A 15,719-nucleotide genomic window follows, 5' to 3' on the forward strand; every position below is an offset into this window, starting at 1 on the left:
TTTTTTTAGTCTTTTCTTGAGCATTTGAATTGGTTCTGGACAAAGAGGAAACATTAGGTAGCTGGAAGCTTAATCTGATTTTGTGTTATCATTTTTGTGTCAGGGCTACACGTGCCTGTGTTTTCACCCTGGTGTAATACAGATGGCCCTCAGCAATCTCAGAGCTTCATTCTTCTCATGTCCTTCCCTTTTAGCTCCTTTGAATTTCTTTGCTGTTGTCTGTTCCACGCAATTTCATCCATCTGATTTTTCTTGCTTTCTATGCACATCCTTTCAAGATGCATGAAAATCTGCTGCAGAAAGAGTATACCAGAGAAACCATAGTTGTTTGGATTTATTTTTTTCTCAGTTTCCTTGTTGATTTCACTTCAGGGACATGATATCAGGTGTGTGGTATTTCTTTATGAGACCAGATGACCGCCGATGGCAAAAGGAAAAAGCCTGCTCTCTCACTGGGGGAATATTGGCTTTTTTCTGGAGTCCTGCCCTGCCTGGCTGGAGCCCTTTCCCGGTGGCTCACTGGTGCCAGAGAAATCTAGGCTCCGCCTGTCCCAGGGCTTTTTCCCCAGGGGGACAGGCCTAGAGGCAGGGCCAAGCCACTGCCCAATCAGGGACAAGGTGGGAGTGGAACAGAGTTGGGTTACATTCCATTGTGGGGGATGAGCGCAGCCGATCAGGGACAAACCACGTGATACAGAGAAAAAACATTACCAATCCGATGAAACACAATATAAATCCAATTAATGCATTACACCATTTCCCCTTTTCATGTTAAATTAAGAAGGAGGAGGGCTCAGTTCGTGGGAGATGCTCAGAGTTCGGACCTTGAGTACCTTTGAAGTTGCAGAAGAAAAATTACCTGTAGTGCAAACAAACTGTCTAGAAAAACACTGTTAAGGAATAATGATAATTTAGAAGGAGAGGGTTCAGCGCTTTCTCCTCCTCCAGGCAGCACTGGCCACTTGTGGGGCCTCTGCAGGTGGCTTTGCAGTTTTAGGGATGAAAGGTTTCACCCACTTGAGATCTGGGGGAGTGGACACATAGGCATACCCATGACCCCAGATGACCTGATCATGAGGACTTTTTGTTTTCTGGTCACTGGATCCTTTACTATCGTATCTGGTGACTTTTGCTGAAAGGCAGAACTGGTTAAAGCAGCATTATTTAATTTAACATTTACATTTTTTACTTTTTTAAAAAAAATCCCTTTGGACCCTTGAGACCTCCCGCCCCCATTGTCCTGAAAGTCCAGAAATTGCTTCTTTAAAGGGCATTGAGATGCCCAGTGTCCAGCCTGATTGAACAGGAGACTCGTTGTTGTTCTCTTGGGTGGTGGCCATGGCACAGGCACAGGAGGCACGGTGTCTGCAGCAGCAGCTTTTTGTGGCGTGGTGGCTCTGGAACTGTGGCTTTGATGAGCTGTTATGAAGGGAGCCTTTCTGGCACACGCCTGGAGCATGTCATGTAAAGTTGGAGCCGGTTCCATGGACAGGCTGAGGATGGCTGCCTTGCACTGTTCGTCTGTATCAGCCAGAGCCATCTCCTCCAGGACCTGTTCTTGGGCTCCTTCATTCTTAACCTGTAACTCGATACCTTGGGTTAATCACTCCACAGATATTACCAAAGGTTCTGGTGGAAGCTGCTTTATTTTCCTGTAAGGTTGGAAAGACCCATCGGGCTGGATTGAAAAGAATGCTTTGGAAGCAGCATCTTTAATGCGCTCTAAAACAGCTAAAGGAATTTCCTCAGCCTGCTTGAGGGCTGAGACGCATTCACCATCACTACACAGATGTTCTAATTGAATTGGGAAATTCTTATTATCAACAGCCATTTCAGGATTTTGCCAAAGCTCAGTAAGCAAATTTTTTTGGAGGTCAAAGGGAACTGCAGTATTCCTTGCTAAATTTGCTTTTAAACAGTTGCAAACTGTTTAAAATCCAAACAAAGTGTTCTCTTTCATATCCAAATTTGGCCTGAGCTTTGCATAAATCCTGAATCGCTTGTTGGGGGAAGGGGTCCCAATTACTGTGGACAGCACCCTCTCTTTTTGACTGTTGATATGTGAAAGGGGTGGCAGAAAAGCCGGGATCGCTTCCTGCTTCTGTGTTCCCGGCTTCCCCCACCCCGGGGTGTGGGAACTGGGACTGTGGGTGGGGAAACCGTGGGAACCAGGGGCAGGGAGGGGCTGGAGGCTTGAGTCACACGGGCAGGAGTCGGAGGGTGGAGGTTTGAGGGCAGGGGGCAGAGTCAGAGGAGAGGGCGGTGCCAGGGGCAGCACCAAAGGGAGGGAGGGGTCTGGGGAGAGGAAGGAATTGCGAAAGGGGTTGTGGGAAGGAGGGGTCAGACAAAGGGAGAAGCTCCTCAAAGCTCGGGAGCACATGGCTTTGGCCATTTTGGACAAAGGCATCCCCTCCATCTTGTGACCCTCCCACCTGGGGACCACTGAGATGGGAGGTTTGAGCACTCGGACTGCCTACAAAGGTACAAACTGGGGAAAATCCACAAAGAACTGGCTTTTTTCCCTTTTCATTTTGCTTTTGCAATGCAAACTTAATTTTTAAGCTATAAAAAGCAAAATTTGCATCTTCTTTCTTATTAGACGAGCCAGATTCAACTATTTATTTGCTACAGCTTCCCAAAATTCTGGGAAGCTTATTTGCTCTAATGATACATCTGAAAATTGAGAAAATATATGTCGAATTAATTTTTTTAACTATTTCTTTGGACAATGGGTCCTGCCATTTTCCAAGGCATTTAAAATTTGATAATAGACTCTTTTTTGAGACACAGACAGCTTAGCACCCATTTTTGGCTCAGATTTTAAGTTTCTGTGTCCCCTTTAATTGTCACTGGGAAACCAAAAGTTAAAAAACCCTTGCTGGAGAGAAAAAAAAGCCAAAAGGGGAAACATTTACTTTTTCCACCCCCTCCCCCAAGGCTGCCGAGAGGAACGTGCTATTAAAGCACCCTGAAGTTTTACTCTGAAAGCAAAAACCTTCCCCAAAAGGAAGAACCCTTTTCCCTGAGAATCAATGCCTCTTATAAAGATTTTCCCTTAGAAAACCCAAAGTGGTACTCACCAAAAATTCCAGTGTTCAGACCAATCTTTCCTTTCTTTCCCAATCACTCCTTTTGCCTGAGACTGACCATTTTTGGTGCAAAAAGAGCTGCCAGTCCCAGATCCCAGGGTCATCTTTCCACGAACGTGTGGTCACCTTCCCTGGGAGCAGCCTGCCAGCTGGGGGCTTCTTCGCAGCACTCCGATGGGTTCTTTACGTCCAAAGGAGAAAACTGCAGCCCTGCCTGTGGAATCCTGTGTTTTGGAGACTCCACAGTGAATGCCAAGCCTGACGGGTCTGTCTCTGTGTGGGTGGGCTACATTTCGTGACTCACGTACCTGTGTGAGATTCTTCAGCCACATGTTCCCCAAGTGGTTCTTCCAGCTTTCTGGGAACCTCTTGTGGCTTCGAGCCGCAAGTTTGGAGCCAGTTGTGGCATTTCTTTATGAGACCAGATGACCGCCGATGGCAAAAGGAAAGAGCCTGCTCTCTCACCGGGGGAATATTGGCTTTATTCTGGAGTCCTGCCCTGCCTGGCTGGAGTTCTTTCCCGGTGGCTCACCTGTCACCCTGGTTTTTCTGAGTTTTTTAAAGCCTTTTGATTGTTCATAAAATGGAGTCAGACTTTTTAGCTACTGTACAATATTAGGAGCAGTTTCTACCTTTTTCTCACACATGTAACATAAACAAATCCTTTGTTTTTCATTCTCTGTCCTTTGTTTGCATATTTCTAACCTGAAAACAATTGTAACTGACAGCTGGTCTGGCCATTTGGCTGAGGGGTGAAAACTCCAGAAGCCAATCCACAGCCAGACCCACAAATGTATAAAAAGTAAGAAATAAACAGGCAGAGGGGCTCTGGCCTTGGCGCAGCCTTGTGCTCTCTGAGAGGAACCCTCTGCCCTGCGAAAATTTCTCGTCTCCGTGTGATTGCTTTGCGTATCCCAATCACACTCACCAGTGCCAGAGAGATATAAGCTCTGCACGTCCTGGGGCTTTTTCCCCGGGGGGACGGGCCCAGAGGCAGGTACAAGCCACTGCCCAATCAGGGACAAGGTGGGAGTGGAACAGAGTTGGGTTACATTCCAGTGTTGGGGATGAGCGCAGCCGATCAGGGACAAACCACGTGATACAGAGAAAAAACATTACCAACCCGATGAAACACAATACAAACCAAATTAATGCATTACAACACAGGTGAAGGCAAATAGCTCAGTGTGTGAGAGTATCTGCAGATACTCCTTCAGAGTAGAGAAGTATCCAGCAGTATTGTATCAGAGACAACCTTCAATAACTGCTTTTTGTTGATTTATAAAATGAGGAATGAAGGAATAAAATGAGGCTACCTCCTGCAGGTTTTGCTAGCATCCATGCAACTTTCTACATAGTGTCACCAACATATAATGTCCCCTTTTTCAACATACTCATTGCCATTGGCCTTTGAGACCTTTGCAGTCTGAACATAAGAGTAGGAACACAAGATCTGGCAGCAGTTTGTTCCTGTCCTCTTGAGTCAATTTGGATGTTAATTGTTCTCTTGGAATGCATGGGAAGCAAATCACATTTTTTTTATTCTTTTAGGGAAGAAAGGTAAACCTGCACCATGGTAGGAGCTGTTCATATATTAGTGTGGTTACACCACATTAGTATGGTTATTTGATGAAAGATGAGTTAGATGTATCCTATGCAGAAATGCTTTTACTCTTTAGACTTACAGTTTGGGTATTTATTTTCCATGTCTGAATTAATGTAGATTGCTTCCCATGGGATAAATAGGATAACAATATACTGCAGTGATAAGGCTGGGATCTTTAGAAGCTTCTGGCTGAAGTCTTAAGCTAGAACTATTGTCACCAAAGTGTTAATAAAATGTAACTTAATCAGTAAAGAATAGTTAAGATACTTATTAGTGTTTTATCTGTATGTGAACTAGCACTAAAAGAGTTAAAGCCATCTTAGCACCTATACTTTCTGACAGAACAGCAGTAATGAATTTGGGAATCATAAGTCCCAGTCTGTTTTGGTTGATCCCTACTATTTTGATCTCATTTATGTTAGTCCCAAATCTTCCCAGGTTCTTTCCAATCATTTCTCTTCATTAGCTATACTCATAACTCCTCAGCTCTTTTCTCCCAGACATTCTCAGTTCTCTCTCACCTCTGTTCCTCAGTTTTGTTCTCCTGCTCACTGTCATCCCTTCCAGTTTCTTTATTTCTCTAGTATTTTTCCTCATTTCTGTGTGCAGTTCTCATTTCAGCTGGTTCTCAACTTCCATTCTTGCTATTAAAGTCAAAATAAACTCTTCTAGTTCTGCCTATTTTGTCTCCTCTCAAATAATTTTACCCACCTCATTTCTTTGTGAATGTCTCCCTTGATGTCTAGTCTCTTTGTACAAGGTCTTTCATTTTTGACTTCCTTATTTTCTCTCCAGTTACTTTTATCTACCATAACTCATTGATTTAGAAGATTTTTCTTTCTTGACCGGCTATCCCCATTCTCTCTGGAAAATATTGTCTCTACCTCCTTTTTCCACTCTTTCACTTACAAATTTCTACTTTAGTCCTGGTTTCTTCCACTACTTGTCCAAGAATAATGCAGAGTGCAGGTGTGACTCCTGCCTTGCCTGCGTTTGAAAAAGGCTGCCTGCATCCAGAAGAGGTCGGAATCTTACTAAGAGACAGAGGAGTCTCTGTTCTTTTTGATGTGTATGCCTGGCACAGTCCACTACAGCCTGAAGGCACTCAGTTTCAGCCAGGGCATGGTCAGTGCAGTTTAAGACAGAGATATAATGAGTTCTGATTAAGGTAAAATAGCATTCATATCATGTATGTATGCAAATACTCTGCTTTTACCATAAAAATGTATAATGGTATGTTGTATTGTGTATAATACATCCTTCTTCCTGCTTTAGGTTGATATGGCATGAGCATTGTTTATAGAACATTGTGATCTGATGTCAAATATTTTTAATTGATTTTGCTCTAGACCCTGGTATTTATAATGCTTGTGAAGAGCCTTTTCCTAAACACTCCTTAAAATAATTTCATAGTGCATCTCTTTGCCCTGTTTTCCATAATATTTATTCCTTTCCAGAAACTTCAGCTGGGGTTTTTTTGGTTTTTTTTCCATTGTTGAAGAGAAATTTAGTAATTTACTTCATTAGTGAGATTAGCTTTTTTTTTTTTTTTTTTTTCCCTGCAGTGAGCCTTGGAGGTTTTGGTCCTAAATGATTTCAGTTTCTGTGTTTCTCAAATATTTGTAGCTTAAAAAAAAAAAAAAAAAAGAAAAAAAAAAAATCAAACCCCAAGCATTGTTAGCTCTTATGATTTATTGCTATATAGTGCATGTGTATATGTGTACTAGGTTGTACCTAGTTCTTTATTTGTCTTTACTTAAAGGCTGCATCTGTGTAAAGGAGTGGAAGGAAAAATTAGCCATATACTAAACTATGCATTTGTATTTTTAAGAAGTATGGGAGAGAAAATGTTTCAAAAAGCTTTCCAAAAAACCCACAAAAAACAGAGAGCCAACTAAAATCATTCAGTCTTTTTTTCTTTTACTATGCGAAGTGTAATAATAATAATAAATTAGATTGACAAGCTATTTATTATATTTTCCACCTGTTCTTACACACCAGGAAGACGATGAGGCTCCTTTTACTTCTAATAATTTGCCAGTGTGCCATAAACAGTATCAAAACACACAGTGTTTCAAAGCCCAATATGATTTTACTGATGGCTGATGATCTTGGTATTGGAGATCTGGGATGCTACGGCAACAGAACCTTAAGGTAGGATGATAATTTGATGGAGTCAGAGCTTTATATTTAGTTTTCAATGGATTTTTAAAATTAAAAATGCCAGAACATTCAGAAGTTTGATTAGTTTTTGATTTTCTTTTTTTTTATGAGTAACGAAAGTTAATAGCTTTTCCAGAGATTTGAATATTCAATCCTTATTTTCTTTTTTTTGACCAAAGACTTAGCTAATGCATTTATCCTGCTGAAAAGTTGTATTATAAACAGAGGGTTGAGCAACCAACCAAATAAGAGTAGCTCTAGAGAACTAAAGTATAATCAACAATTTTCTTCTAGAATACCCATGACACAAGTACTATGAATTAAACATATTTTGAAGCACTCATTATTTGGGACAAGCTTGTTGTTAACTAATCGGAAATAAAGAGCTGATATTTGCCCTTAATTTATCTTCATACAGTAGTAAATAATAATAATTAAAACAAATGTTAATATACTTTATTAATGCATCAGTGTGCCCCGGGATGTTTCTTGCTACCAGCTTATATGTGATGGTTGTGTGAACAGAGCAAGTGGTATCTAGCCATTGTGTTTCAGTGGTGCAAAGTTAGATAATACATTCAGACTAAAAGCACTGTTCTGTCTAATGTTAAATGCTCTTGTTCCTGCTGATGTTACTTAGAAGTAAAATCTTCTCATAACTCAGAAAAAATAAAAATCAAGTTACAGCTTCTGGTTTTAAACAGGGAAAAATATATGCAACACTGATGCTTGGATCACTCCCCACACAGGCACCAGAAAGACCCCAAGATCTATATTCTCTGCTGGGAGAATTTGGAATTAGATTTTTGGAATGTGATGAATTTTCATCTTACTGATCATTATCAGTAGGTGACTTTACAGATAGAAAATAATTCTATTGGAAAATTAATGTTTCTGACTCTTCAGACTTAGATGCTGGGAGCACTAGTGTGCCTTGAGGTCATGTTCATGAATCTCCAGGGTCGGAGATCTATTAGAGCATGCTGCAGCTGCTGGCCAGTCTGCTTTAGTAATTTTTATCTGTAGAACCAAGGACACAGGATTTCTTCCTGCAGGAACCAATTTTAATCTGCATGATGAGTGAGGTTGCAGACAAGTTTCCCATACAGATAATGGAAGTTAGGTTGTGCCCCTGGGTCTAATATAGCAGACATAATCATGTCAGACATGTAGATATTGTTAGTATAGAGCATAACAGAGTCATAATCAGTTCAATCTCTTCTAACAGCTTTTAGCATGACACAACATTATTCCTACCCCAAAAGGTTTTGCTGGGGAGAGACAGAAGAGACACCAAGTTGGGAGTAAGGAAGCACAACCTTTCTCTAGTCTCTCTTGTCCTCATTACTGAAGGCAAAAGGTTGTAAAATTACAATTTTCGTCAAGGAAAATTACAATTTTCAGTCCTGTATGTCCAGATGTTGCAGTTTAACACTGGCCATGAAGAATAGAAGAAAATGGGGGAAAAGATTTTTGCTGCAATGTTACAGTATTGATGTTCAGTATTATAAATATAAATATAAAAATATTTGACATTATAGTATTTGGAATTGCAACCACACCATGCTTTTGATAATTTACATGCAGTAAATTTTAACTGGATTTTCCTGCTAGTTCTTGCCTCAGATGCCTTGTGCTTACCATGTCTGTTTCCAAATAATCATCTTTGTGTACTTTTTTTTCATCTGCTTGTGTTTTTCCAGAACCCCTAATATTGACAGGCTAGCAGAGGAAGGAGTGACACTTACTCAGCATATAGCAGCATCCCCACTTTGTACCCCAAGCAGGGCAGCTTTTCTGACAGGGAGATATCCTATAAGATCAGGTAAAATCCCATGACTTTATTTATATATAAATATTTTATTTACAATAAACTGTATGCAGGTTTTTTTGTCTGGCCTTTCTTGATTAGTTTACCATTACCAGGTTAAGTAATGGTAAATGATCAGTCCTTTCAGTGACTGATCAAGCTCAACAGAGTTTGTCTACGTTTGAAATATTTCATATGTATGGGGAAATTTCACATTTCAGAAGAGTTGACACAAAGATAAAGTTTTTTTCATGAGTAAAAAAATTTTTTTTGTTTAAATACTAACTAAGCAATCTGACTGTGGTTATTTAATGCCAGCCATGTCCTGGGCTACATCAGGCACAACCTTGCTAGCCAGGCAAGGGGTGGGATTGTCCTGGACTGCTCTCTGGCCTCACCTCAAGTGCTGTATGCAGCAAACCTGATAGAGTTCAGTAAGTGTTTGGACAATACTCTGGGGCACATGGCATGAGTCATGGGGTTGTCCTGTGGAGGGCTGGATGTTGAATTCAATGATCCCTGTTGGTCCCTTCCAACTAAGCATATCTTATGATTCTCTGTGATTCTGTGAAATTCCTCCAACTATTCAATGACCCCAGTTGCATTCAGGCTGTTCCCACTGTGTTGGTGGGCAGCCCAAGTATTGAATATCACAGAGAGGCATCTCATCTCTGAGAAAGACTCAGTGGAAGAACTCAATGTAAATACTTCTTCTCAGACATTTCTATTTCTGATAAAACCTTCTGTTTAGACAAATTGTTTGGTTTATGTTTTGGTTTTCTTTTTTTTTGCAGGGGGGTAGGTAGGGACAGGACAGTTCATTAAGGTACTCAAGTTGCCCTCAAAACCGGGAAGAAGAAAGCAAGAAATCTCTCATCTATTTGAAGTGTTATTTTTGTTCCTTATCTACCCATACACAGTGTTAAGTATCCTGTGAATACCTGCATTTAATTTCTCTTACTTTTAAAGTACCTGATCCAAAGCCTATTTGAGTCAATGAAGATCTAGTCTGTTTATTTTAGTGTGCTGGGTCTGAGCCTCTCAGTGCTTAGCCACGCAACTTTAACATTCCCTTAACATCATTTTTAGCAAGGATCATTATGCATTAATCAGATCACTTGTTCATTAGTGATAAAACATCCTGTCCTTGCTTTTGGGAATGAAAGAAAAGCAGGACTCTGGAGCCTACTTGATATGTTCTTGCTCACTCAAATCAAGTAACAAGCTTCTGCAAAAGTGCCAGCTAATATAACTTGCTAAATTTTCCATTACATTCATCTGCAAAGCAAAACTTTATATACCTGTTGCATATGTATTGCTATTAATATTTACTGTAGATAAAGTCACAGGTCACTTTTCATTAAGTTCCTTGTTCTTATTTCTGAAAAATTAGCACTTGAACTAATTTTTTTCTTCACTGATCAGCTCTCAGACATACTTAAACATTTCCATGTAGGTACAAAAATGGAACTTTATCTTACTTAAGTTACAAAATTTCTAAATATGGATTGCTTCCAAATATCAGTGAAGAACTAGTAAAGGCTTATTAGACAAGACACTAGAATCATGATGTGGAAAAAATGTTAGAAATATAAAACTCCTACTAATAGAGCTGAAGAAAAAGATTCCAAAGTGTAGTATTGAACAAGACACAAGCTCAGAGAAAGGTAATGAAGAAAAAAAAAAAAAAAAAAAAACAAATAAATGAAAAAATCGCTCTTCTTTATTTTCATTCTGATAACAGAATTACACTGATTTCAGTTTCAAGAGCTTGAAATATGTAAAAACAAATATAAATAAATAAAATATAGATAAATATCTGACTAAAGCTATTGGAAGCATTGATCAGCAAAACTATATGGGGTGAAAAACTGAAGTCAGCATTTGAGGTTGAGCTCTCTTTAATAAACCAGTCTAACAAGTTTTTCTCATGTAACCACAAGGGATACCCGAGGGAGGATTCTGGTTGTCTACATCAGTCATGTAACTTGGGCACTGTAATCATCCAGATGCATAATTTAAACTTCCTGAAGGTACATCTGCACACATTTGCATAGATATTCTCTGTTCTTACCATCTATTTTCAGTGCCAGCTCTCATCTGGAATCCTAGTAATCTAATTTTCATGAACCTGAGCTCTCAAGTTCCTCATCCTGAGAGCAGTTTATAAGCTCATTTCAATTTCTCAGACTCTTAGTACATAGAAATGACTGTGCCTTATTTAGATGTTGTCTTGTTAGCCAGTACCTGATGCTCCTTTAGTGCAGTCACTCTGTGTGCATTGGATGATGTGTCTTCATGCCACTGGATCACCCCATCAATGCTGACAGCTCAAGCCACTCTATTTACAGGATCAGATCCTCACTTGCTCTTTCTGACCGTAGTATTTATGTGCCCAGCAGTAAGACTGACCTATTTCAATATGCCTTCTCTCAAAAAAACTTAAAGATTATAGAAAACCACATATGAGGACAGGGAAATTCCCAAAGCAGAACTTGGGAATGATCTCACTTAGTCCTCATCTTCCTTCCCTCCCTATGTACAAAAAAAATAAATTATGCAAGTTCAACTTCCTAAAATTTTGCTGTACCCTAGAAAATCTATGGAAAGTGCTGCAGCTGTTTATGTGTTGGCTGGCCCCATGGTTATAAGCTCAGATTTTTTTCTCCACATCTCAGTTTCTGGTGTCAATACAGAAAAGACCTCACTCGCCTAAATGGATAATTGTATCTTGCAACATTTAGTGTCTGATTTTAATATGTCATTTAAGTGAGACCACCTAAGGCAAAAAAGTGCATGCAGAGCTAATGAATGGAAATTCCTTCTTTGTATTATCCCGGTCTCATTCATTTTTATTGTATTTAGGAATGGCTGCCTTCTCACGAGTTGGTGTCTTCTTATTTTCTGCCTCTTCTGGGGGACTTTCTTCTGAAGAAATAACTTTTTCCAAACTCCTGAAGCAGAAAGGGTACGCAACAGCTCTAATAGGTAAAATTGCACACATGCTCAGCACTGTTTTCTTTCATTTCAATGAGAAGAACATTATCTTCCTATATTGGCTTTTAAGGGCCTGCTTTAAGCTTTTCTCCCTCACAGCAGAATGAATTTATTTTTCTGGAACGAAATTGAGAACATTCCCATGCCTATGTGAAACACTAGTCAGGTAACTATGTCTAATTCACTTCTGTTGTTTAGTCTCATTTTGCAAGGTACTGAAGAAACATGATGAGCAAACTGAAAATTATTCAAGCTCTTGAAAAGTTTTCAGTATAAATAGGAGATTAATTACAATGAGAGATTGATCACAGGGTACATGTCAGCGCAGTGGTTGTTTTCATTTCACCAGTGTTCAAATTCCCATAAAGTAAATAATATTGTACCTAGTCATCAGACAGAAATGGGCTTTTCTAGGAAGTTTTTCATATTCTTTGGTAGATATTTAATATAAAAATGTATTTCTCTCTCATTATAAAGATAGTTTAGACGAGTGATCGCGGCATAAATGTCCAGTGATGGGCGAAAGGAATCATGCTAGATTAATACTAAATGGAATTGGAGTTAATATCATAGAAGTATAACATTAAAGATTTCTGGGTTTTTTTCATAATTTGACCACTAACTTATTCTACATTGCTTATATTTTAGAAGATTCTTGCAAAGTTCAACTTGTATTACATAATGTGTTTCTGTGCTGGAATTGCCAGGAAATAATTGTACAGAGAACATCACACTGGAATATTACTAAACTAATTTAGAAGGATGCATGCAATTTTGTTTTTTAAATTAAATAAAAACTTGAATTTTTGAGAGTAATTTTTGTTTTAAAACAGGCTATTTAGGAAGGCTAACAATTCATGCCACTGTTCAAAATATGTCTGTATTATGTAGATAAACCAGTGTCAGTGTTCTAAATAAAAATCCTACTTAGCTATACCCCAGTCTTATAAAGTATAAAATACCATGATCTCCTGGAACAATGAAAACTGAAAATCAGAAATTCTTATCAGAAGTTTATTTAGTGTAGGTATATTGGAACCATAGTACAAAAAAGCCATTCATAATTTCCTTGTTCTGTCATGTTCCTTGTGGACTTAATTCCTATTTCTTCAGATTCAATTAAAGACTGGGTTTTTTGTTTGTAACCAGCACAGTAATACAGCTCATTTTCTGGGGCTGACCTAGTTAATGTTCTTTTTTTAACTACTTTTGCTACAACATGACAGCTTGCCACTTAGATCTCCAGAAGTTATCTCCGTGATGCTTAATGAACAATTTTTCCAAGTGGCCTGAATGATAGCTATGAGACCATAAAATGTAATAGTACCATATCCTTGGAGTATAATGAAGGTTTCTAAAAATCAAGAAGTGCATTAAAATTAGGGATAAAGCATATGTTAGACAGAAAGAAAAATTATGTAGATTTGAAGACTGTATAGGCAGTCTGATTCACAACCAGTCCATTTTCTGCTTTTGCTGGTATTCTTGTCACATCATGTTGGTCAGGGAGTCTTTGCTTGGTTCAGTCTAACTCAGCAGTTCCCAAACAATTAATTGTCAAATCATGCACCAGTGATGGATTGGCATACGAGGAATTTGAAGCCTTTCTGTTCCTCAAGCCTGTAGTGTCATTTCTATTTTTTTCCAACCTCCTCTCTAAGGACATTATTTTTCTTCCCTAGGTGGATTTTTGTTTCTTTTTTATTTTTTTTTTCTTTTCTGAATAAATGCTTCCTTTTGTTTGATATGTCCTAAAATATATTTTAGCTATAAATCTACTTTATGTATACACTTTTCTACCTCATTGTTTTCCCCTGTGACATAAAGACGGTGACAACCAATAGATCTGTCAGGAAAGCACACAATCAGATCTGCAACAAAACAGATGCATAGAATATGTAATATTTCACGAGTGTGAAGAAATGTGGATGTTTTGTTGGAAATAGCTATTCATAATGCAAAAATTCTCCTTAAATTTGATAGATAGTATTTTAACTACTGCTATACTCAATTACAGTTGAGTAAAGGTTAATTTTTCCTCACTATTGCTATCCAGTGTGTTGTCCAGCATCCAGAGAAGTTTAAAATCCACCTATGTGTCTTATCTCCAAAACTAAAGTACTAATTGATAACTGGTACTTACTTATTTCAGAATGAAGTATTGTAATATTTCGGCACATCACAGTAGTACGGTTTCCAAGATTGACTGAGTCTGTGGAGTGGAGTTAATACAACAGTTATTCATAAAACAGCTTAAAATCTGTCCTTGCTAATAATATACACACATACACATTTATAAGTTTTGCTATGTACTTCAAAGAAATATATTTCCTTAAGAAAATAAAATATTTCTGTTTGCATCTTGCTGCACGTCTTGTATCTTGCCATTTATCTGAGAAGCACAAAATCATTCCAAAAGAAATATATAATTGTATAAAAATCTGTCTTTGTATTGCTTCCTTTCCATTATCTGAGGGAAAAATACAGGGAAAACATGTATTTCTGTAGTGTCCTCAGGATTCTGCCTTCTGAAAACTGGAGTTTCAAGTGAAGTTTCTTGGCTGAATAGGACTTGCCTCTCACTTCCTCTAGCCTTTCATTGCATTGCTTTTGCTATGCAGAAATCTTAATTGTGGCTGACGGAGAGGGGAAAAAAGCCTGTCTCAAATTATTACAGTACTCATAATTTACAATTAACAGCATAAATTTCACTCAAAAACTTGGTAGAATCTGCTGAAATGCTTATGATGCTTGTGTGAAGTGTCCATTCTATGAAGCATCACTTGGCAAAGAGATGAGAGCATTCTGCATTGCTCTCAGATTCAGAAGGGCCCCAGAATCTAAAGCACATTACAGTAATCTGTTCAAGCACTAGCTCAAGGCAGGTGTTATTGTTACAAGGAGTGAAACAAAAATGTATTGTGGACCCAGTCATCACTTGCTTTTTCCGAGTAGTGCAGGATCTATCAAAACCTCCCTGGTCATTTGAGAATGGCAATTGTGTCATTCCATCACAGCTGCTGATATAATTTGAACTGGGGCTTCTGTTGCTTTTCCTGATAACCTGATCTTTGTTTTGTTTGGCTTAAGTTGCTTCTCAACAAATCTTTTTCTGAGGCCCAAGTTCATCTTGACATTGAACAATTTGTTGTGCTTGCTAAGCCCTTTCGATAAAAATAAGACCTATATTTCCCCTGTTCTGATTTGTTATTGCAAGTTTTTCTACCCTGGCTTATAGTTGAGATCCAGTTATAAAAAACCAATCCGTATCATTTTAAGTGACCTTGAAGGTATACTTAATTTGTTTGAGTTTCTTTTTCATATTTTCTTACTAAATTATAGGTGCTTTGAGATCAACATGTAATAGAAAAAAAAAAATAAAAAATTAAAGCCTGAAGATCATTTACATACATGACTATAAGCCTCTACCTTTAAATTACTTATCTAACTTGATGACAGTTGTTTCATGCTCACTTTGCTACACATCTGGCTTTATAATTATTCCATTAAGATACTCATCCAAGCCTAAGAGAAAAACTGAAGCATTTGTTTTCTAAAATCTGCATCTTTGAGTTCTGGAAATGAAAATTGTGGTTCCAGCCTTACCTAGCCTTTTATAGCACCATTGTACCTTTTGAAATTTCAGTACAATGGTGTGTACTGCTTGTTTTTTAGTTGACCACAATAATTTTCACTGGACTATGTCAGAAGTAGTGACCAGAACCATTCTGTTCACAAAAAGCAGAATACCACCTTGGGTGAGGGGCCATCTGACAGGGAAAAGTTCTGATGGAATGAGAAGGGTTTAGAGGCCTTCATTTCACTGGCACATAAGCTGACCTGAAAATGTTCTATACCTGCTTTGGTGATATAAGGAAGTTATTTTTAACTTATGACCATCAAGAGACAGTATAAGGACAATTGGAGTCATCTAAGCGCTCAGATTCAAGATTTCTGCTTTTTCTCCACCTTTGCTAACAGATGAACTTAGTCATATGACATTCTCATTCTACACCTCAGTTCTGTTATTTGTGGAAGAGAAATAAGAACACCC

The 15,719-nt window shown here is 38.5% G+C and overlaps 1 protein-coding gene across 9 annotated transcripts in view; it reads left to right on the forward strand.

Moving 5' to 3' along the window:
- The window catches only part of STS (steroid sulfatase), a 138,225-nt gene that overhangs the window by 20,447 nt on the left and 102,059 nt on the right, over positions 1-15,719 (forward strand). For 6 of the 9 annotated variants that reach the window (XM_040056440.1, XM_040056439.2, XM_040056437.1 and 3 more), the window contains 3 exons: positions 6,697-6,849; positions 8,562-8,683; positions 11,534-11,656. In XM_040056440.1, the coding sequence (XP_039912374.1) occupies positions 6,704-6,849; positions 8,562-8,683; positions 11,534-11,656 (391 nt within the window). In that variant the 5' untranslated portion in view covers positions 6,697-6,703. Of the gene's footprint in view, positions 1-6,696; positions 6,850-8,561; positions 8,684-11,533; positions 11,657-15,719 lie in introns of those variants that run through there. The other 3 variants (XM_040056443.1, XM_058419431.1, XM_040056445.2) reach the window with 2 other exon arrangements.

This window comes from Hirundo rustica, chromosome 2, assembly GCF_015227805.2.
Source record: "Hirundo rustica isolate bHirRus1 chromosome 2, bHirRus1.pri.v3, whole genome shotgun sequence".
Lineage (NCBI taxonomy): Eukaryota > Metazoa > Chordata > Aves > Passeriformes > Hirundinidae > Hirundo > Hirundo rustica.